Source organism: Channa argus, chromosome 9, assembly GCF_033026475.1.
Source record: "Channa argus isolate prfri chromosome 9, Channa argus male v1.0, whole genome shotgun sequence".
Lineage (NCBI taxonomy): Eukaryota > Metazoa > Chordata > Actinopteri > Anabantiformes > Channidae > Channa > Channa argus.
In genome coordinates, this window is record NC_090205.1 from 13,087,857 (window position 1) to 13,112,811 (window position 24,955).

Sequence of the window (24,955 nt, forward strand, 5' to 3'; positions counted from 1 at the left end):
AAGGAGGGCTGAAGTTAAACAATAAGTAAAAAAACAAACAAAAACTTTGCATATCTTACCATTATTGTTCACTGAAGGCAGGTTAGGGGAGCGGGCTGGAGGCGAATCATCATCCGAGCTGGCAACCGTTTTTATGGCATCATGGTAGAGTGGGGTGGAGCTGGGCATTGCAAACTTGGACATTCGTGACATCATGATAGAGAGAGGGTTCTGGGATAGCGTTGGTTCAGGGGGTATGGTGTATGGACTACCAGATGGGACATTGCCTGGGAGGGACATCGAACCAGATGGAGCCCCAGATGAAGGAGGGACAGAGGGAGGACCGTTACCACCTAGAGGACAATGTGATGAGAAAAACTTTATAAAGCTAAGAGATGATAATGTATGCCAACGTTTAATTCTCTGGTACATTGTTTTTATATGATATTTGCAGCAGTGACAACCCTTATCATATCTGTTGTACTCAGTCCAATGGATAATTGTCCTAAAGCCACAAGAGGGAGCCGCTAATCCATTACCCACTCCACCCCACCCCTCACATAGATCTGTTAATTTGAGGTTAACCTCAAATTAACAGATGAGTATTGCACAATAGACAGCCTCCATATCTAGTTTTCAGTTGATATTTCAATTTTGTGTTTTGTATACCATTCTGTTTTTAAAGTATTTAAACATTTTACATGTGATATAATCAGTCACCAAGACCCTTATCAAAAATGTAAGCAATGGTTACAATTTAAAAAATGAAAACATTTACTTGGCAAATGCCCATGTTAACTGAATAAATGTAATATACATGCAAAACAAAAAGCTCCCACGGACAAGAGGAAAAAAATGGTATACCTGGCTCCATGTTCCCCATCATATTTGGTGAAGTGATACTGAGGGGAGGCTTGCCACCCTGAGGTGGCACTCCAGGACTCTGCATGGGTGGTTTGGGTGAGGAGGCCCATCCTGGAGAAGGATTAGGAAGAGAAGGAGATCTCATATGAACAGGAGACGCACCTGCTGAGCCCATCATCGAGTGGGGGGACTTCATTGGTGCTGAAGCTGGAGGAGCTGGAGGGGCACTTGGACCTGTAGGACCAGCGAGCATGCCAGCCAGCTGGGATGGTGTCTGAGGAGATTTAAGATTTCCAGAGGGAGAGCCCATCATTGGGGACTGTACCTGCCTCAGCGGAGGGGATTTAAGTGGGTTAACACTAGGAGAGTTCCCCCCTCCTGACTGGACATTCAGATCTGCTGGTTTGCGGCCTCTCTGGCCTTGTGAAGGGCCACCAGCAGATGGGAGGTGGTTAATTCGTCCATTACCCCCTGTTGGTGTAGATCTGTGCTCTGGACCAAAAGCTTGGTCTCCATGTGGACCCCTCATTCCTGCAGGACCCCCTGGGAATGATCGCCCATGTCCCATAGGAAAGTCTCCTGGCTGTGTCTGGTCAGGGAAGGAAGGACCCTGCATGGGCCTGCCTTGTGGACCTATGTTCTCCATTGGAGGTCCTCCAGCTCCTCGTATTCTCATTATATCATCAGGACTCATATTCATTGGGGGATCTCGTAGTTTAGAAGGGTGCATATGAGGTCCTGGCCCAGGCCCATGCCCCATGCCAAACTCCGGCCCCATTTCTCGGCCCCCCATTCCCTGCAGTCTAGATGATGGGCTCATAGGACCATCACCAGGCATTCTGGGAAACATACCCATACCATTGCCAGGTTCCATTCCACTTCTTTGATGCCCCATCATCCTCTGCATGTCCATCATCATCCCAGGAGGCAAGCCCTTCTCTCCACCCATTCCTTGGTGGAACATTGCTTCTTGGACTGACTGAGGATTTGGGAAACGCTCACCACGACCCCCTGGTCCAGCAAACATTCCTCCAGGTCCTCCGGGGAAGCCTCGTGCATCTCCCATCCGGGGAGGCATGTCATCAGGCCAGCCCATTCCAGGTCTTGGGGGTCCCTCCATCTCAGGATTCATCATACCAGAGAAGCCAGGCATCCTCGGAATATGTGGAGGTAGACCCCTAGGACCAGGGCCCATGCTCATGCGCTCCTGGTAGTGGTCGGGTGGACCACCTGGACCTCCCCACATCTCTCCTGGGCCCATCTGGTAAGGTGGTGGGGGCCCTCGCATCATGCCACGTGGACCATGAGGGTGCATCATCATGTCTGGAGGAAGTGGCCGGTGTTGCATTTCTTGTTTCTTCCTCTTCTCTTCGTAAAATTCCTGCTGGAGCTTCAACCATGCAACCTGTTCGGGTGTCATTTGATCTCCTTCTCCACAGCCCCCTGGACCCCCCATATGTGGACCCATTTCATCTTGTGGAAACGGTGGCATGTCCCTAGGACCATGAGGCGGTCCAAAGGGAGGACCTTGTGGACGAGGGCCTCCTGGCCCACCTGGAGGTCCAAGGCTCCGAGACTGTTCAATCATAGCCTGTAGGGGGCCCTGCTCAGACCTGCGGGGTGCACCATCTGGCCCTCCATCATGGGGTCCACCATGGGACTGTGGGGGCCCAGCTGGTGGGGCATCACGATCATCAGGAAAAAGCATGCGCTGGATATCTCGCAAAGTCTGCAGGGAGCGCTGGCGATGCTCCAGCTGTTCTTGGGAGAGGCCCTCTGTGTTGGCCTCCATGTTTAAGAGCTCTTGGGCCAGCTGCTGTTGTTGCTGCTGCTGTTGGGGTGTCAGACCTGCTCCACCAGAGGCCCCACCCTGCCCTCCTTCCCCTGCTGTGGGAGGGTTGAGGCCTGTCTCAGGTTGTGATACAGGGGCTTGGTCAACTGGAGTTGCAGTGTTACTGGGACTACCGCCTGGAAGATTTTTGGATTCCATTCCTGAAGCTGATGACCCTTCCTGCGGAAGAATACCAGATTGGCTCCCTTGGTTTGAAGGCTGAGGTGGGACTGGCTCTGCCATGCCAGGTAAGGACGGCTTGGCTCCAGCCTGGTGGCTGTTATCTTGGGCATGGGATGAGGGTTGCTGGGGAGGCTTGGAGTCATTTCGAAGGGTGCTTGCTGCATTGTTCTTTAACCAAGAGAGACAGATTGAAAATTAAGTTATGACACAGTTTTAATGTATATAAGCTGATGTATAAAAAGACTGTTTTTACCAGGAGGAGGTGAGCTTTGTCCTTGCTGTTGGAGATGTTTTTCATATGGAAGGCAATTATGTTTTCTGTATGGCCAGTCAGAACTGCATCAGCTGCCCTGAGGACAAGAAGGCAAACAGTCAGATGTCAGTCATCAGACACAATAAGTATGTTTGTGTGGATGTGGATGTGTGTGAGAGTGGATGAATTAGTACAAGATGAAACCATGAAGGTAATGCCAAGGTCAACAGACTAAGCAAATTGCTGTGCGTACACAAACACCTTCCACTCAGCAAGCACATCTTTGATCTCTAATTCCCAACAGAGAGTGTTAATCAGAGCCAAGTGTATGCTCCCACTGATAAACACACATGCTTGTGAAAATACACAAAACTGATTTGGACAATAACTGGGAAAGTTTAGGGGAATGAGGATGAGAGGTGGGCAGAAAGTATCACAGCTGCAGCAGACATTAAAGATGACAACAACAACCTCCAACGACAGGGGCCCAGTGATATTCTTCCGGCAATTGACATTGGAAATTAGTAATTCCACTTAATTTTGAAATGCAGTCCCACAAAAGGTTTTGATGTGGGTGTGTATTCTGCTTATTAAAAAAAGGTAAAGTATTAATTTCATTAGTCCAGATTCTGTATTCCGATATGGAAAGAACTGATCTCTAGAATGATTGGGGGGATGTTTGTAGTTGAAAACCCAGTTGACCTTTAAACCCCATTGCCTTTAGAATATTTGTAATAGCTGAATGTACTTTGTCATTGTACTAGGTTTAGGGTTAAGTTTGCATCCCTATATATACAGTTTCAGTGTGAGGGGAAGCAAAGTTAACCCTAAACCCAACATAATTATATTGCACATTAAGCTACTACAAACGTTCTTTCATCATCAGATGTAACAAAAATGGTCAAGGAGTGTATATAAAAATCTATTGCAAAATAAATAATAAATATAATTTAATTTATTGTAAAATAATTAAAATAAAAAAGTGGAAAAGTCTGCATCCCTTTTGATACATTTATTACAAATTAACTTTAATTTCTGATGAAGAAACATCCTTAATAGCTAACTGTGTACTGTTGATGAATACAAAAATCTTTGTTTAATTCTTTTTGCCATTTCAAACTTAGGGGGTACTAACATTTGAGCATGACTATATTTCATTCAGATTCACCCTGTGTGTTAAAGACACTCGCATTCACTTTCTTTTGTTGGAATTGGATATCGTCAATTGACTGTCCAACAAAAAACTTCACAGGTGTATTAAATTGAGCTTGTGTAGTGCATTAATGTACAATACTGACTATGCAACTGATTCAAAAGAGGCAAAAAGGCAAGCATTGTGACTAATCTACTGAAGTAAACTTGGAGGGGAAATTAAAAAATTAATGGAGAGGTCATTACCCTCTTTAGCTTACAGTGAAATTACTGTCTACAAAGTAACTGTTTGTGGTCAATGTGTGATATTATGCACGCCCACATTGTGATGACAATGCTGAAACAATACAGACAAGTATATAGATATAGATGCATCAGCATGTAGATGTAAAATTACTGCTGAGTTAAAATAGTTAAAAGACACAAGGCACAAAAGACATAAATGGTAACACTAAGATTTCTTACTTGTTGGCCATCTCTGTTGTGAAAACATAAACAAGTTTTGAGCTTGGTTTCTGGCCACTACCAGGTTCTGTTGTGGAGCCCTGGCCTCCCAGTGGGTTGTGGGATGGTGTGGAGGAGCGACTGAGTCCAGCATTGGAGGTAGAATGGGAGACAGAATCCTGGGGCTTCACTTCACTGGAGTTACAGTCTGAAAGAAGACAACAGTGGAGACCGGTTTTAGGACCAGCTTATGGGAACATAGTTCTACTCAGAAGCTGTCATAGGTCAAGTCAATCAGCTAAGGGTCTGCTACACATTCTTGGATGCACACATTAACACACTTACTGAAGAATCCTTTGTCATCTTCGTCACTTTCTCCCCCAGAGCACCAGTCAGCTCCACTGTACGGCTGCCTCCTCTCTGCCACACACATCCTCTTCGCCCTGCTGCCATCTATAGTGACACACACAACCATTAGTGAGCTCAGGATTATCAGTGTGAGTGACATAGAGAGACTACAAAAGTATATTTTTCAAGATGTCCAACTACTGTCTTCTGCGGGCAGCCTGTGTTGTGTATACCCAGGAGAAGAAAATAACTATATGTACAGCACTTTTCTAAATAAAGTTATGCAGTGGTGTGCCATAAAAGGCAAACAACAAATCAAAAATGGGCTGTAATTAGGAAAGATACATTTCTCCTCTATTAATCAGGGGAAAAATAATGCCTCTACAGTAAATGATTTATGTATAGCAGATGCAGTCACCACATAAGCATTACAGACATGACATTGTTTAGACATTGTAGCCACTTTCTGTATAAAGCAGTTCAAATCATTTTATTAGAAACAGGTTATGAAAGCACAGTAAACTATGAAAGCACAGCTATTGATAAAATCCTTAAAATGTCAAAGAAACTCATGTACGTACCAACCAACGTTAGTTAAACAGTTTTATCATTCTGGCAGGAGTAAAAATGTTTTTAAAAGTTTCACATTTAGCATCAAAACTGACAAGCACTTGACAAGGACTGTCTGACAATGTCTGACTGCAGCTGTCAGCTGACATTAGATATTTTGACAATAGGCACTGGCTACAGTGATTGTTACCTTTTTCTTCACTGGTGGGTGTGCCGCTTTCTGGCTGTTCAAAAGACTCTACCGAGGTGCTTCTCTCCCTTTTGACTTTAACCTTGGAGCTTTGGCCAGAGGAGAGGCCCTGACCATTTTTCAGCCCTATGCCCCCTGCCACATTCTGAGCCCCTTTGGTACCCAGAGTCTTGGGATCACAAGGCGAGGACTGTGATTGGCTGCCGGTGTTCCCAGGTTTACCCTGATTGGGCATTTTAGAGTCCATCTGGGAGGCAGCGGAGGGGGACATGACGGTAGGTGATCGTACCATAGCCTCCGTCTTAGGTTTAGGGCTGATATAGGATAGAGAAAAAAAAAGTAAGCATAACATTTAGAAGAACACAAATCACTTGTTCTCTTTCATGAAAACAGTCTAAATAATTGATGTAACACATATTTCAATTTTATTATCAATTTAATATACCTAAGATGCAACTTGGTATCTCATGTGGGATTCCAAAATGTTTTACCTTTCACATACAGTTACGAGAAAAAGTATTGGCAGTGTTCTCAACTTTCTGGATTTCTGCATGAATTGGTCATAACATCTTAACCAAAGTCCCAAACATCAAAGAACACATTATTTCTAAGATGACAAAACACAGCATGATCTTTTATGTCTTTATTGAACATACTCATTTCACATACAAAGTACTAGTGATAAATGTAGTGGCAACTCTAGGATTCTGATGTCAATAAATGTCAGCTGGAGTCAGGTTTAAGAATAGAGGTTTGATTAGAACTAACCTGACTTACAAAAACGTGGGAAGAGGTTTGTGAATGAGCCCTAATGACCCTAAAAATTTAAGTCAATCTACTATAGTATGGTTTTGAAGACACAAAATCCACCTTTTGGTTTGGCCAAGTCACAGCCATGACCTCAACCTAATAGATGCTGTGGAATGGCCTTAAGAAAGCTGTTAATAATCAAATGTCAAAAGATTACGGCTGAGCTGAAACAGTTATTTAAGGAAAAAAATCCTCCTGAACATTGTACAGGTATAATCGATGCTACAGGAAATGCTTGCTTGATGTTACTGTTGCCAAAGGTGGTTCACCAATTATTAAATCACTTTTGCAATTACCCTTTTCACTATCCATTCTGTATGTTTCATGAGTGAAAAATCATCACTGTGTTTTATGAGCTTAGAAATATTGTGTTTGTTTATATTTGTGACTTGGTGCATGTCAAGCAAAAAGCCTGAAGCTAGAAGTTTGGTTACCCAGTAATCATGGTCTGGAATTGTGCACAAACCAGATAAGAGCAAGTGTACATACTTAGTTAGCAGGCTATCCATGAGATCTGATATGCTGCAGCTCTCCACTACACACTTGCTACCCGATGTGCTAAGTAGTAGAGAGAAGACCTAAAGGAAAATGTGATTGTTCTGTGTGTCATTTTCGCCCTTGCAATTACTAAACACAATCTCACTAGAACATCCAACAGCTGTTGCGGATGTCTATGAACTAAAGGTTTTGTTCCCAGTACTGGGAATTCAGTGCAAAGTTAAACCAAAAAGAAATAACTGTAGGGACATGGGCAACCGACAAATAACTGCTGCTTACTAGTTATGAGAGCAGCGCAGTTCAGGCAAGCAGGACACATCCAACTGCCAAACTGCCTTACCACGCCCTAATTGTTTCCCTGTCTCTTTCTCTATGTCTCTCTCGATCTATCTATCTATCGATCTATATCTGTCTCTCCCTAGATATAAAAAAATATATGGAGAAAGAGAGAGAGAATGCACACCCAAAGCACAGAGTATGTATGTGCGCAAAGCAAAAAGAAGGGAAAGCCAGGATTTTGGCAGCCCAGACACCCATTTCTAGAGTCTCCAGAAGCATGAGTCAGCAGGGAAAACATCCAAGAACAGTGTACTCCCTGACCCTACAACAACTCTGGATCCCACATCAAGACCTTTCATGTAAATAGCAAAAAAGCTCACCTTAGATCTCCATTACATTATTACTTATACTTCCCTTTCTAAAATGCACAGGTAAGGGTGATGTAACAAGCTCAGGTTTGGGTCCCTTCATCACACTGTCAAGACGTAGTTTAATGAATACTCAGGAAAGATATAATTAAAACAAAAAGGTGCCGACTTTGGCCTTTGTGCTTGCATTTTCCACTAATTTACATGAGTTTCCTTCAGGTCATCTGACCCCCACCCACCAAACTAAAATCATTTACTGTTATAAAGCCTTCTGCTACTGACCAATCCAATTGCCTCGGAAATGCTCACCATACACATATAGCTGGATGGGTCAAGTTTCCCCACAGGGATTAATAAAGTATGAAAAAATGCTGTTTAAGGGCTGTGGTTGAAGTTTTCTTTAGATATGCTCCTGATCAGCTTTTTCAAAATTGAAAACTCAGCACATTACAACTAGTAAGATACAAGTTTCACAATTTACCCAACACTGGAATAAGGGATATGCAGATAACCTGGAAAACAACTGAATCCAACCAAAGACAGCTTAAATGGTATCAGTATTCACTAAAGCATTGAGTGTCTGTTTGTCTTACTTCCAAATCAATAACACTGGCTAATATATAATCTGAATTAATACACAATTGTAATGATAATTAGTGAAGATCACATATATAGACAATCAAACATACTCTAATGCTAGCTTATTCTCACCATCACAGTAATGTACCGTTGTATCGCAGCACTAGCTAGATCTACTTATTTTCTGTGTCCACTCACCTCTGTGTGTTGGTGGACGGGGAGTTCTTTAGCCTATTAGAGTGCATTGATGGGGCTCCCAGGACTACAGAACAGGGTGGAGTGATGAGCTGGTGAGGACTGCCTGTATGTGAAAGCGGTGCTTTTGCACGTACGTTCCTAGAGCCAGGAACAGGATTCCCAATGTTTGAGAGGTTTCCCCGTCCGTCTTTGGCCTCCTCTCGCTCTTTTTTTCCTCGCTCCTTCTTGTTGAAATGTGTTGCTGCTGTACCTGCCGCCGCTGGCCTCTCCTCTTGGACCTCCAACATTCTCTCTATGTCCTTATCTGTGTGTGTCCGTGTGTTGTGTGTGTGTGTGTGTGTGAGTGAGTGTGTGTTTGTGTGAGAGTGTCTGTGTGTGTGTGTGTGTGTGTGTGTGTGTGTGTGTGTGTGTGTGTGTGTGTGTGTGTGTGTGTAGGTGTGTTTGTGTGTGTGTGAGTGTGCAGATGTGTGTGAGTAAAAACAATAACAATAGTCCAGGATTCTTGTTCGGTGTGTATTTATGAAACTCCTCCAAGGGGGCTTTCAACGGCCCTTGGGCACACTGTCAAGAGAAAAGAGAGGGAAAAGGAGAGTTAAATGAGGGCCACTGTTGACCAAACTTAAACTCTCAGTATCAATCTCCCACTTTGGGCTTAAATGCTGGCTTTTAAAAATTGGTCACTTTTATTTTCAAAGTAGTTTTGTTGAAAGACTGAATTTCAGTCTGTGCATTTCACAGCATATATTCTGACATGTCACAGTGGGAAAGCATAGCTGTTAATAACACTTCAATAGTGCAAAGGCATTGTTTACGTTATTAGTAACACCTGTGCTTTTCCTCTGACAAGTCATAATATCTGCTGTGAAAACCACCTATGGTGAAAGTGTTTCACAGAATATAGAATCAGAAACACACAGAAACCTTTAGAAGCTCTCCTGTAGCATAATCTCCATCTACACTGTACACTTTTGTATGGTAGAGTGACCAACATCAACAGCTAACTGCAGACATCAAAGCGATTTTTTTTTTGGCCAAAATATGACCATTTGAAGCACAATAAGTATGTGGCATAACAAGAATGTGAGTTCCAGATTCTATGACCCAATTTTTAACCCTCGACTAATCTGTCATGGAGCTAGACAGATTAGTTTAATACAGATACATGATAAATGTGTATATACTAGCAAATAAATAAAAATATGTTTGAGGTCACTATTACATAGCTTGTCCTCAAGAGAGCAATGCTTAATTTAATGTCAGACTTAGTAACTATCTTTGTTTTTTAATGTAATTACATTACATTTGTTACCTACCTAAATATCAAAACTGGTACTGGCCTAAACTCCAGCATCAATGAAAACAATTGTGCTTTTATTTTTCCTGTGCCGAACCATAAGTTCCAAATACGCATGAATAAAATCAAGGGATTTGGGGTGTGAGCTTTATAACTTTTTACAGAATCCTGGTTAAATGCACCCGGGACCTTCTTTTCGTTGTTTCGCTAAGTATGATGTTCTGTACACCTGCAACTATACAAACACCACAAATAACAATTATTGCATTTATATGCACTTAATCAACCAGGTTACTTGGAGAAACCAGCTTTCTCGGGTAATCAGGGCAGGGATTGGTTTACATGCACATAAGAAACCTGGTTACTGGAAATCCATGCATACGAGGAGGCACGTATCTGCGAAATGCCAGTACATTCAGATTTTGCCTCCATTTTAGACGTTTTTTTGTAAACATGGCTTATACATTATAACTTTTTAATGACAGAAAATGCTTCTTCCAGATTTTCTTAATGCTGTTTTTGTCTGCAAGATGGAAAGGCAGAGTGAGAGCTCAGCGAGAAAGAGGAAAAGAGAGGGGAAAGACACAGTTAATACACAGCATGAACTGTCAGAAGAAAACCCTGCGGTGGAGAGTGACTTTTTACAGTCTTCTAGGAGACACTTTGTCTTCAAATTTCCGTGGGTCTTTAGGTGGACTTTGATTTAAAATCAAGGTGGTTCCTTAATAATCTCTTTTCAGCCCTTTGTTAGAAATTTGCACTGTAGTGCAAAAAGTAGATTAGAACCTGGTTATATGTATACATGAGAGAAATTGTGAAAAAGTGTTCTTTGGGAGTGTTCTTTAGGTTTCCCTGATCCCTTATCCTGATTATGGAAACCACCTTTCCCGTTAAATGACATTTAAGAAATCATCTTTCCTGAGAAAGCCAACTGTAACCTGGTTACTTAAGTGCATGTAAACACACGTATTGTAACTGTAGCTAACAGTGCAGCGAAAGGTAGAGTGGCTCATACTCTTTGTTTCAGTTTGTGTGTGCTGGTGAGTGAGCACAAGAACTGCATGAGAATCCTGTTTGAGAAAGCGGACCAGTCAGTCAGATTACATTGTCATCCTGAAAATATTTAGGAGCTCTTCCAAAACACTCAACATTGTAACTGGCTCCAGAGCTCCCCTGGGGAAAAGGAGGTGGAGTGTTTAGGGGGTTTTGGAGGGGAGGGTGAGGGGGTGTCACAAATACAACTACTCCAACTACAGCAGCAACAGTTGTCTCTCAATGGTCTACACCAAAGATAATTTACAACTGTCAGGGTCACAGATCACCACTACATGCAAGCAGAGTCCAACTACATGACAACTGAGATTGAAGTGGCAGGGAATAGAGTGGCAGTGAATCCAAATTATGCTGATTAGACTAACCTTTAAATATAAAAACACATTGAGTGGAGGCTCTTCAGACAACTAGTGCAGTGATTATTGATTTCTGAAGTAGTGATTTGAGTGCATATTTATTTACAACAGCATTGTTAGAAAGAACGCTTTTCTAAGCATGAGGTGTGACTTTTAAATATGCTTTCATATATTACTGTGCAAAGAACCAAATGCACAACTCTAAAAGACACAGCACACAAAATGAACCTAAATGTCACTCAAGAGGTTTGCTCAAACTGTACACCTGGCATTCACAGCATAACATTTTCTACTATTAATACCATTTCTGTTCTTTCTAGTTTTTTTTTTAAATGCAGAGTTTGGATTATGTGAGTGAAGACACTGAGGGATAAAGTGTGAAAAACAGGGATGCAATCTGATTTTGCAGTTGGCTGTTATTTGCTAATCAAAGTAAAATGCTGGCTTGATAAGTCACAGTAGGAAAGACCTGCTAGACAGCCTTACTAACCAAAAATACCGTATAAAATGGCCTGCAGGACTTTACACTTAAAATGAAGAGTGGACAAACCCCTACCTTGCTGCAATAAACATTTCAGAACTGGGGATTCAGTTGCACATAGACATCATTATCATCATCATCAATCACATTCATTTACTGTCCAAATGACCTACAATAAATGTATTCATTCACCATGAGAACTATTCAAAGTCATGATTAAAAACTGTAATAGCGTACCTCTTTCCAAAATCATGAAATGATGTTTAGTGCTACACTACTAATGCTTGCATTGTTTTGAGTGACATATTAGAAGGTATTGAAGCTAAAGCTTGATTTAATAGCTGTTTACCCTATAGATCAGGTTGATATGCACCTCCCCAGACACATAACTACACAATGAGGCAAATGCAACAGCTGTGATTGGTTCACTCATCCCTTCTGCCTCAATTGGTTCAATGGTCATAAAGTCCATCTCCTCTCATGTCTGCTCTCTTTTCTGTGTCCTGCAGTAATTGTAGTAATAGTAAATGCTGTTAAATAAATTCCAACATGATCAGCTGAGTTTTCAACTGAGCAACTGTTAGTAGCACACACAAAAAAATAAATAAAAATCAACATTTTGCCACAGAATCCCTACTGCCAACCAGCAGATTGACATAGACACAAGAGTGCACAAGTATGAATGCTCACAAATGCACTGGCAATTTGCATTACCCATGGTGTAGGCCCTGGTTAGATTCAGTGCAGAGGCACAAAAGTGTTAAGGCCAGGGGTATGCTTTAAATGAACTAATTTGTACACGTCGTTCATTAGTTTCTGAAGGCCGAATTGCTTATCATCAGAGAACACTCAGAGGTGGGGGAAAAAGTTAGGGGAGAGAAGGACATGATGCCATTAACTAATCAAATAGGGAGATTCCTCAAAAACACTAATTATAGTTGTGCATACAAAAATGGTGGAAGTAAGCATATGAGAAAGACAAAGGTGCTTGAAGTAGAAGTTCAAACACTCCGGTATTCCTGTATGTAATGAGTATGATTGTCAGTTTTACAAAGATTGACAGATGCACTTTTATGAAGAAAGGTGTGTGTGTGTGTGTGAGTGTGAGAGAGAGAGAGAGAATTTGACAGTTTGAGAGTTCTTTTGAGTGAAAGACCTTTGACCTAACATGGTGGGCAATTTTCCAGAGATACAGTGGTGCTGTAAATACTTTCCGGATGCAAACTTTTTCCACATTTTGTTATGTTACAGCCTTATTCCAAAATAGATCAAATTCATTATTTGGCAACGTGGAAAAAGTTTGTTTTAAATCTTTACAAATTTATTAAAAATAACAAATGGAAAAAAATCACATGTATATACAGTAACTATTGTACATAAAATTGAGCTCTGGGGCCCCTTTCACTGATCATATTTGAGATGTTTTTACAACCTGATTGGAAAATTCAGTTGATTGGACGTGATTTGGAAAAGCATACACCTGCCTATATAAGGTCGCACAGTTAACAGTGCATGTCAGAGCAGAAACCAAGCCATGAAGTCCAAGGAATTGTCTGTAGACCTCTGAGTTAGGATTGCAGTCAGGCACAGATCTGGGGAAGGGTACAGAAAAATTCCTATAGCATTGAAGGTCCTAATGAGCACAGTGGCCTCCATCATCCATAAATGAAAGATTAGACGTTTGAAACCACCAGGCCCCTTCCCAGAGCGGGCTGGCCGGCCTAACTGAGAAAGAGAGGAGGGCCTTAGTCAGGGAGATGACCAGGAACCCTATGGTCACTCTAAAAGACTTCCAGTGTTTCTCTGTAGAGAGAGGAGAATGTTCCAGAGGAACAATCATCTTTGCAGCACTCCACTAATCAGGCCTGTATGGTGGAGTGGCCGAATGGCACATGGCAGTCCCCCTAAAGGACTCTCAGACCAGGAGAAACAAAATTCTCTGGTCTGATGAAACAAAGATTGAGCTCTTTGGCATGAATGGCAAGTGTCATGCCTTGAGAAAACCAGGCACCGTTCACCACCTGGTCAATAACATCATATAGTAAAGCATGGTGGTGGCAGCATCATGCTGTGGGGATGTTTTTCAGCGGCAGGAACTGGGAGACTAGTTAGGATCAAAGTAAAGATGAATGCAGCAATGTACTGAGACATCTTGGATAAAAACCTGTTCCAGAGCGCTCTGGACCTCAGACTGGGACGACGGTTCATCTTTCAACAGGACAGGGATCCTAAGCACACAGCCAAGATAACAAAGGAGCGGATATGGGACAACTCTGTGAATGTCCTCAGTGTCCCAGCCACTCAAGGCCCAGCCAGACTTAAAACCGATTGAACATCTCTGGAGAGGTCTGAAAATGGCTGTGCACCGACACTCCCCATCCCACCTGATGGAGCTTGAGAGGTACTGCAAAGAAGAATAGGAGAAAGTTCCCAAAAATAGCTTTGCCAAGCCTGTAGTATCATACTCAAAAAGACTTGAAACTGTAATTGGTGCTAAAGGTGCTTCAACAAAGTATTAAGCAAAGGCTGTGAATATTTATGTACATGTGATTTTTGTCGTTTTTCATTTTTAACAAATTTGCAAAGATTTCAAACAAACTTTTTCCAAATCACTGAATTTGCTCCATTTTGGAATAAGGCTGTAACATAAAAAATGTGGAAAAAGTTAAGTGCTGTGAATTCTTTCCGGATGCACTGTATCAATGGAATCATTGGAAAATGTGTTCTGTTTGCTGAAAGAGATGGCATTTTCTTTTCTTTTTTTTTTTTTTTGAAAGAACTAGCCTTCTACCTCCTTCAACTGTAACTTGCATGCATGCCTTCAAGGGGTGTTATCTAAACCTAAGCCCCAATCATACACAGAAGCATGTAATGTGAGTATGTGCATGAACACAGAAACTAACAGCAGGACCTGCCAATCACTTGCTCCTTCCAATCGCACGCTAACAAGACACTAATTGGGAAGCTTGCTGACATGACTGTCATACAGTATGTAATGACACACATACACACACATCAGATGTGCACACAGCAGCCACACATACACACACAACAAAGCAACACAGAGGTAATCACAGAGATTTCTCTTTCTCTATCTCCAGTAAAGATGCTCAGCTGTCTATCAAAACACACACAAGGAGCTGCAGTGCATGCAAGTTAATAGAGAAAACAGTATAATGAGGCTCTAAAATTGTGCTTTTTGCCTCTGATATAAATATGAGGTTCCACATGAAAAGAGGGCAGAAAATGGTTCAATTCAATTAGATTTGAGTTTTCCAATGCGGGTGGCACTAAAAGGGTGCATTTCATTTCATGCTTATGTAACAGTCATCGTACACTATCCGAATGCAATGTGGAGAGTAGACCCTTTCCAGTTACGTCACACAAATTCCACTGAAGCGGTGACGTGAGGCTTTATATCAGTAAAGTATCCACAGTTAAACTCCAGGTGTGGGATTAACAAGAGCAGAGGAACCTTGACCTTAATCCCAACCAAGTCCACTGGCTGACATTTCTATCAACGCAACAAAGACATTGTTTTCAAAAAAAGGAAGAGTGGGAAAACACATAAAAGTGCAAACACACACATACCACCTCTCTTCCCTCATCGCAGCCCTTCTGTTGGCTGTAAAAGGACCTGCCGATGTTTCAGCCTTATTTATGCAAATCCCATTTTGCAGTTCAGTTACAATGGAGTATTGCTCTCTTTTTCTCGCTCTCTAGCTCCCAGACCTGCTCTCTGTCGGCTCGGACTCCATCTCAAGAATTTCTTCATCCCATTATTTGTTTAGGGCAATAACAGAGACCTTATTTCTATCTCTCCTCGCATTATTCTGCAAGCATATCCCAAAAATGCCCCACCATCAGCAGCTGCAGGAGCTCTTAAACACAAAAGCCTTTCATCTCCCTACACAACGGCACACCTTATATGTGCCAAATATTCATTCAAGTGAAATTACCAAATATGAAGCTTTAAAAACCTTAAAATCTGTTGTTTTATTAAATCTAAAAAAGAATTCCTCTGTTGTCCTAGACATTTTTTATAAATTAGAGTAAACACAAATCTTAAAGCAAACCAAATAACTTTGGTCGGAAAGAAGCCACAGGTGGTTAATTATGAGATAATGGCACATTTGAATTCTGTATTTATCAAAACAATATTTGCAGTGAATACTTCAATGCTTCATTGAGAACAAGTGTAACAGGACCAAAGGCTGTGAACAGCCAACCCTTCCTTAGAGTTTTGTCCAAAATCACACTTAGCTACAGACATCCTATTTTGAGCCGTACTTTAGCCACAGACTATCATAGATGTTTATATGACAGTTTCTGTCTGGGTTTCAGAATCGTTTCATTCCTAGTTTATACTACTATTTCTGGGGTTATTTTAATATTATTTTATTGTTTATAAATTCTATGTAAAATCTATTGAACGAAAAATGCACTATATCTTTATTCTTAAGTAACACAATCATTAAATCCAAATGAATATTTTAAAATCTTAATATGGGGTTACATATCAGCAGGGATATAGCTAATGATTACTCCAAGGTCAATAGATGTCAGTAAAATGCAGTTTTGGTTTCCCACAATGCAAAGTGATGTCATAACCAAGTGTTTAACAAAAAAACATTTAAATCCAAAATTTAATTTTTTTTAAATTGATTAACTACCCAACTAATGTTTGAAGATGTACATTTTATGTAATAATAATCAATAATAATCAATTATATGTAATAATAATCACATATTATATAAACAAACCTTGCTATGAAAATGCACACTGATCTGTTAAGGTAACATCCTGAGAGAACTACGTCAACATTACACACCCTGCAGAGAACACTCATGACTGTACATTGTACAACATATTGACATATTACATGTGACATGACGAGAACAAAGACACCTATATAAGTAGAGCTGAGCTCATGTTTGTACCAAACCTAAGCCAAAGAAATATTTACAATGAACTTTTAAATGTTTTCTGCATGGTCCAAACATTTAGCTGTTCCCAAAGTACAAAACCTAGCTATACCCTTCACCTACATATTGTCTTCAGTGTTAGTCTTTTCCACCTCACTTATTCTGTGGCCTCCAGTATTAGCTGTCTCTTCACTGGATAGTCTGTTCAGCATTCCCATAACAACGCTCACCACTCTACCATCTTCAGCAGACAATGCCCCTCCATCCCCAGGGATGTGACATGTGTGTAATGCCACTTTTTGTCAAATCATATTGTGGTGACAGAGCCTCGCAGTGTCCATCATAATGATGGAAGAGGCAATGAAAACAGGAGGATGGGAAAGGGGTGTGACACAGATATAGTCATGGGGGGGGTTATTGCACAAGTGGCTAGCTCGCTAGCTTCAAAGAATGTATGGGTGGGTGTCTGTGACACACACACACACACACACACACACACACACACACACACACACACACAGCTGACTCACTTGTGACACATCTGCTGGCGTAGCCTGGGCACAGTGCCATGTGTGGCGGCCAGCTTCAGCAGCAGGACTGGCACTCAGCACTCAGCCTGCTCTGATCTCCGTCTCACACACTTCACCCCACACTTCCATCTCTGTCCATCTCCACTCTGTCTCTACATATCTAGCTGAATGGAAAAGTTCTACTTACACACACACACAAAAAAAAAAAACCTGTTCTACTTAAAACAAGACAAAACCACAAGGTAACTGGAAACACTTTAACTCCTGCACACTTACTAGCAGCCCTACATTTATTAACATAGGCTTCAATCCAATTAGATTTTTTTGTCACTAATAAACTAAATTTGTTTTATATGTGAATGAAATGGTAGAACCAATTTATTCATTTAAATTATTTTAAATAGCCTTGTATGATTACTTAATTGAAAAAGTGACATTTTCCTATTTACTGTTTTCATTCATATGGAATATTTAAGCAGCTAACCTAAATATTCTTTAACATTATGTACAATATTCTCATGATCAGATAACATAAGATACAGCTGTAATTTCAGTGTGTCATATACATATTTAATAAACATATACTCTAGTTAAATATAAGTGTTTGAGTCTTTATATATTAAAATTGAAAGATTGATCAGGGCTCAAAAAATCTTGAGTGAGACATCTTTATTTAGTGGCTATTGTATTAAGTCTACATTAGAGATGCTGTTTGCTTGAAGTGTGACACGTTGGATTGCCCAGCAAAATTTTAAAACCCACAATGTCCTTTTTTGTGTCATGGCAAAATAAATATTCTAATTTAGATAGTGCTATGTTGAGTTAATAGTGCCCATTGAAATGAACTTTTCGTACTTTTCTAGTATTCAGTAAAATGCATAAAATGTATATACATAAATATTTTTTAAATTGTCTATACAATAGGTTTCTCCTATTTGGTGGCTAAAATCAAAAGCCAACCAGAAACACTACTTGCTTAAGAGAAACTCTGCTGCCCTCTGTGCAGACCCCTTCTTTTCATCCCTCCCCTTTACTGTGCTCTCTGGTCCGTGACTCCCCCCCCTCCATTCTTAAAGTTGGTCCCACACTTGGGCCACATTCCTCCCTTGCTCATGCTGGGAGGACGTCTCCCCGTGGCTAAAAGCATTGTGGGAAATCCCAACTGCCAGGCCCTTCAGAGTCCTAACCATTGAGGTAAAGTGAAAAGGAGACTTATTTTCCACAATTGTGGGTCAAGACTGAAGTATTACTGACTTGGCACAAGTTAAAAACTAACACCAGTGTCATTAATGTTTGATATACAATCTCACAACAAACAGCACAGAAACCCCAAGTACTCACATCTGAAGCTGTCAATACAACACACACTGTGCAAAACCCTAATTTGTACCACTAAGAATATTCGGCAGGAAGCAACGAAAATTTGTATGTGCTGCCCAAAATATTTTTCCATAGATTATTTTTGTACATTACAAATCACTAAGCAACAGAAACGACTGCTGTCTTAACCTGTCATACCATGTGACACAGCTAAGGCATCTCTACTAGCATAACAAACAAACTATATATTCACTAAAAGAACACACACACACACACACACACACACACACACACACACACAAGACAGGGTATACAATACATGTGCATCTTTTCTCCTTTATAATACAACAAAATTAAGACTCTGGAGAGAATATGAGCCAGACTATGTCCCTGAACTACCCCGGTTTGCAATAATGTGTCATTCTCATGGAATTTTAAACACACTGGCTAAGACCTGCCCAATTAAATATACAAGCAAAGAGCAATATACACGCACATACTCATGCTATTGCACATAAAAATACCCACATGCGGCAGTACTTAGCGGTCCTAATAATGTCTAAGATCTACAGAAAACTATTCCCATAACTCAAAACTTGTGTGTGATTCTGTCTCAGTCTCCTTTAGGTCCTAAAAACTGTGAATGCTTAAGAACATAACATTTCAATCATGCTAATAGCCACAAGGTAGGGTTGGGCAATATGCAAAAAAATATATTTTTTAATCACAATAATTATTTCCATATCAGTAGATATACATATCAGCTGAACCATTTCCAAGCAACAGATTAATCTTTATTGTCAGAAATAACTTTTATAGACTTTTCCAATGTACAAGGCTTCCACCATGCTTGTTTCTGAACGCTCATGTGAGATTCAGCATGTAGGAACTTTCAATATCACAACATGACAATTTTTCATCATGAAATTAACACAACAGTAAATGGCACAGCCCTACTACAGGCCCTACTACAGGGTGATGTGTGCTGAAAAAGCAAGCACCACCTTGTCCATGTAACCTCAGTAAAGTACAGCCAGTAATCCTGATGTTAGAGACATGATGAACTTCTTGTCTTATGCTGACCATCTTTTTAGACAAGAAGAAATAACATTACACGCTCTATGGTCAATACTGCTGTATAACTGTAGCTGCTGTTTTAACATTCAATGATGGTTTGGTAGGTAAGCTCTCACTTCCTTTGTTTACGAATATCAATAGATGACTCAAATTACCAGAACAAACAGGGCAAAAATTAGATCACTTGAGCTCAAATAGAACCTATGCCCCTATTTTTTTTAAATTGTGTGAATTTTGATGATTACAGTTTTTTGTATATAACAACATAGCAGAAAAGCAACCGACGTGTTGAAATCACTTGAACTAAACACTGCAGAAGCAGAAAGTAGCTAAATTGTTAATTTGCCTTTACAACAATCACAGACCTGTTAATTCTTTTATGGTCTCACTCTGGTAAAAAACCTCTGATGTCTATCAACTACAGATTTCTTTTACATGTAGAATTGTGTATCACTTTCAATAGGACCAAATCTACTGAAAAGTATTTATGCTAAAAAAATAGAAGTAAAACACCATTTGTATCTGGTCTCACTATTTAACAAATTACAAAACTTTGCTCACTCAGGCCATTTACAGTGCATCCATTAAGTATTCACTATTCGCTTAACTTTATTCCAAAATGAAATAAATTAATCAATATCCTCAAAATTTTACAAACAACACCCCATAATGACAACGTGAAAGAGATTGTTTTTAATCTTTCCAAATTTATTAAAAATAAAATTTAAATAAAAAAATAAAAATCACATGTACATAAGTATTTACAGGCTTTGCCATGACACTCAAACTTGATCTCTGGTGCCTGTTTCCACAGATCATCCTTGAGATGTTTTTACAACCTGATTTGGAAATTCACTTGATTGTATGCTTTGCAAAAGCATACACCTGTCTAAATATGGTCCCACATTTAACAGTGCATGTCAGAGCACAAACTAAGCCCTGAATTCCAAGGAATTGTCTATAGACCTCAGAGACAGGATTGTATCGAGGCATAGATCTGGGGAAGGGTACAGAAACATTCCAACAGCATTGAATGTCCCAGTGAGCACAGTGGCTTCCATCATCCATAAATGGAAGAAGTTATGGGGCACTGTTTGTAGAATTTCGAGGAAAATAATCAATTTAACCCATTTCAAAATGTGGAAACAGTTACGCGCTGTGAATACTTTCGGGATGCACTGTAATTGGTGTGACAACAAGTTTTAAGCATTAGGTTAGAATATGAGTGAAGTGAACATGCTCTACTGTATTAATAACTCCAAGATATGTCTGCAAAGTTTCAAAATGAACCTTTCTAAATTTGCATATCATTTAGTAAAACTACATTAAGATTGTGATAGTCTAAAAGTTTATTTTCCCAAATAATTAATTAAACATTTAATGAATACAATATCAGAAGTGTGTTCAAAATTTGTAAAGATATTTAGTTTACTATCATAAAAAGAACCTTCAATTGTGAATGATTGGGACAACTTATTGATAACTAGCAGATTATCATTTTAGCTCCACAATGTTCAGTTCTGTAAAGTGTTGTGAATTTTTCTCACAAATTAATGTGAAAGATTAGAGACGATTTTCTACAAAGCACTGACACATACACACCATCACATATCAGAAGTTCAACCAAAGAACATAAAGGATCTCGGCTTGTTCTCGTTTAGGCTGACATTCAGTCAAAGAACATTTGATAATAAAGACTTGACACTGTTAATGGATGCTTATAAGAATCTCACATCAGGCAAGTCTTAGAGTAAATAGAGTAAAGTGGTAAATATAAGGAATCTTAATATCTTCTTGCTAAAAAAACCCAGACAAAATGAATACTAATCAAAACCTGAACTCTTACTGTTCCGCCTGATTGTGGTGGACAGATCATTAGGTTATTACAGCCACAAATGCCCAGAGCTTGAATCGTTGTGTTAAATGTGTGAAAACCACATTTTAAAAATCTGTTTTTCTCATGCCTTTTTCATATATGTACTCCAGGCAATGCCTAGAGAATCATCTCTGGACAATGTACGGAGTTGTTGTTTCACTCATGTAACACACAGCAGGAGACTGTATTAATACTAATAAAATCATGAACATGCTCATTTGCTCGCTTTAAATCTTCCGCACAATTTGAGACACAGTAGCTGATGTATTGCCTCCACATATAGGCTCACACACATAATTAAGACTTTGTACTAGAGGATCGCAGGTTATACTCTGAGTACTGTTCAGAACATCTCACTCAGACATTTGTGTTTTCACATACACCCTCACCTGGTAAAGTATGGAGAAGATCAGGATTCCAGCAAATGTGTGAAACAGGGGCCTTAGTGAGACTTTTGCTAGTCAGCATGGTGTAGTGGTGTCATTTTAAACTATGCTAACTAGTATCAACTAACTGGAGATGACCTCAGCATGGCTGACAGCATTTAGCATAAAAAGTTGAAGGGACTGCGGGAGACAGTAGCGCACAGGTTCCACCTGAGAGCAGCTCAGATTGAGAGGACCTCTCCCCTCGAAGCAGGAGGAGCAGCTCATCTGTGCTATGACTGTCAATCACAACAGTGAAAACATAAAAGCAGATTGATAGGTACATTCTGACTCATCCAGACATTTCTCTGAAGATCCTGCATAGGCAACAATCCCACCACACAGCCACACATGAGGCTGAAAGATCCTACACTAAAAAAGACACAAAACACTGCTATGAGAAAAAAAAACATTCATATTTATGGCTGTAACTGCTGTACACACTTACTACCAGCAGCTGCTCCTTAGAGTACTAAAATATTTGTTTTGAAATGACATCCTCCAGTCTAGTGTATTTTATTGCCTTTATTATTATGATTTATCCTATTTTGTTTCACATTAATGGTCAGTGCTGAATTTGATCAGTGGAATAAAGAAAGAGCGGTTTCCACTTGGCAATCTGATGTATAGTAGTAATGTTAATGTGTTTTAATTCTCCTGAAGGCCACAGTGTTGTAAAGCAAGCCATTGTATTACAGCTTTCTAGCACTACAGAAATAGTTGAGTTTGACTTTCAAATAAACTGAAGACACAGGTGGTAGGTCAAGGCTAAAAACTGCAGAAATGTACATGATAAAAATGGAGTAGTATTTTTACTGCTCTGTGTGAAATACTACATAATCATTGTGCTATGGTGCTTTGACTGTTGTAGTAGTCATTTCAATTCTTTCAATAACTATAAAGTATACAAGAAATAGAGAATTGACATGTTCAACTAAAAAATAACCATGACAAAAAAACATCAGAATTAGCCTATAGAGTGCAAATAAACATTTCAAGCAACAGAAAGATAACTGCACACTTGGGTCTAATTTACTACTACACAGGCGATGAGACGAACCGCCCCTCTAACCCATCCCTTTTTGTCATTCACAACACAAGCCTTGTGAGTTTTAATTAGAAAACCCATGAAGCAAACAAATGCATGGAAACATGAGAGGCCAATACACAGAGGATAAAATAAATCCTTTGCCGCTTTACATCAATATCCATTTCCTTGCGTCCTTTACCTCACTGTGGTTTTTGGTTAACACGCTTTGGATTAGATAGCAGATAAATAAACAGTGTGCACTGCGTTCTCAGGAAGAGCACCCTGACCATCTTGTTTCCTCAGTAAGTGCAGATCAGAGAATAAGACCAAACATCGCAGTGATACTCCATGGCAGTTCAACTCTGAGGTCCTTTACCTCAAACTGCTTTCCCTGAGCACCGAGAGCATTCAGACAGGGTAAACACTCTTCATTTCTAGGCCTCTCATCAAAATATACATATGAATGTAGTCACTTCCATTGATAATTGCCAAACAGATTGTAACAGACGTTAAGAAGAACCTGTGCCTGGCTTATTACTGTCTTATCACAGCAGTGCTAACATATCCAGTTGTGGCACCGGCGTTTGAGCACAAAAGAGGAAATGTTTGTTGTCATGCTTTATATTGTTATTTTAACCAAAGTTGGTCTTAGGTCTAAAAACAGAAACTACAGTACAGTGAGTGTTGTTCTATTTACTTGGCTTTTTTAATTCCTATATACGATGAAAACAAATACTTTACTGCTACACTGTGGCTGTGTCTGAAATCAATCCCTTGTTTACTCATTCACCACTCCCTATATACTATAGACTCAACAGTTCATTCTACAGTAAGCAATAAAATAGAGATTTTTGACATTGACAAATAAGGTCTAATGTTTGGTAGATATGCAATATGGCAAATTGTGGACACATTGTGGATTTTTTAAGATGGTAGAAAGTGCATACATGTCACAAGCAGAAAGTGGATACTTGTACTGCTTCACAGTAAATACAGTACAAACAGGGAAGGATTTCAGACATTGCCAATATGTATACTTGATTTAAAGCATTTCTACATTTTTGCTTACAGAGGATTGAAGCAATGAAGAAAGGAGGAAGATGGAACTGTATTTAATTAGAGAATGTCTTGGATGTCTGCTTTTGGCAAGAAGGGAAAGGTCTATGTATGAAACATACTGCGATAAAGTGTGAAATGAAAAAGAGAGAGCCAAAGTTGAGCTGCGTTACCTCAGAAGCCCCCCTGCCCTTTCAGCAGGGCCTCATATGGAGAACCAGGCCTAAGGTCCCCTGGGCAGTGATGTCTGCTCTCCACTTGACTCCTCCCAGTCAGCCACGGAGGCTGTGTAGAAACCTGGCCCACTCACGACACCCTACAGCCACAAGTCATTCACACCTGGAACAGAGGGAGAGTACTTTGCTCATCGGATGAAACACAAATAACAAAATGGCAAAGAAAAGCACTCAACTGACCGTGTGGACATGACCAACATGTAGTAAATACATAACTAGTGCAAAGCTTAAGACATTAGAGGCTCCAGTAACAGTGTATACATGCCTTGTTTTAACCCAGACACTTACTTATACTTCAGTTACTGACCAGTGTGAACATAAGGGTTTACAAAACAGCATATGAAACCCTATCAACAGCTTCTTTGCATCCTTGAGGACTTCCTCCTTTCTCCATATGTGAAATGTGTTGGAAGAAAGGTACTATTTTAGACTACGGCAATGCAAAGAAATACAGGTAGAAGAAGAGAGCATAATTATGTAAATGTAAATGTAATTATACACAATAAATATGAAACAGCCAGAGCACAATGCAACAGATACACGCTCACAGCAGACAGTAGTGTTGCCTAGCAAATGAAGAAACAAGGAAGGTCTGCAGCTCAATCTCACCAATTGACATGAAAACATGAAGACAGTCCTTAGACAATACAGTGAACCCCTACCTGCTAACTCAGAGGTTGCTCTGCATAACAGCATCAGCTAAAGCACTAAAATGCAAACTGCAACAAAGCCCTAAAGCTGCTGAGATT

At 40.1% G+C, this 24,955-nt stretch overlaps 1 protein-coding gene across 4 annotated transcripts in view; it reads right to left on the reverse strand.

Annotated features, from left to right (window-relative positions):
• Positions 1-24,955, reverse strand: part of bcl9 (BCL9 transcription coactivator) — a 28,932-nt gene that overhangs the window by 2,484 nt on the left and 1,493 nt on the right. For all 4 annotated transcript variants that reach the window (XM_067515233.1, XM_067515234.1, XM_067515232.1 and 1 more), the window contains exons 2-9: positions 24,144-24,309; positions 8,547-9,107; positions 5,815-6,128; positions 5,052-5,159; positions 4,728-4,914; positions 3,111-3,207; positions 844-3,025; positions 60-332 (exon numbers count right to left, since the gene is read on the reverse strand). In XM_067515233.1, coding sequence (XP_067371334.1) covers positions 60-332; positions 844-3,025; positions 3,111-3,207; positions 4,728-4,914; positions 5,052-5,159; positions 5,815-6,128; positions 8,547-8,833 — 3,448 coding nt within the window. In that variant the 5' untranslated portion in view covers positions 8,834-9,107; positions 24,144-24,309. The remainder of the gene's footprint in view (positions 1-59; positions 333-843; positions 3,026-3,110; positions 3,208-4,727; positions 4,915-5,051; positions 5,160-5,814; positions 6,129-8,546; positions 9,108-24,143; positions 24,310-24,955) is intronic.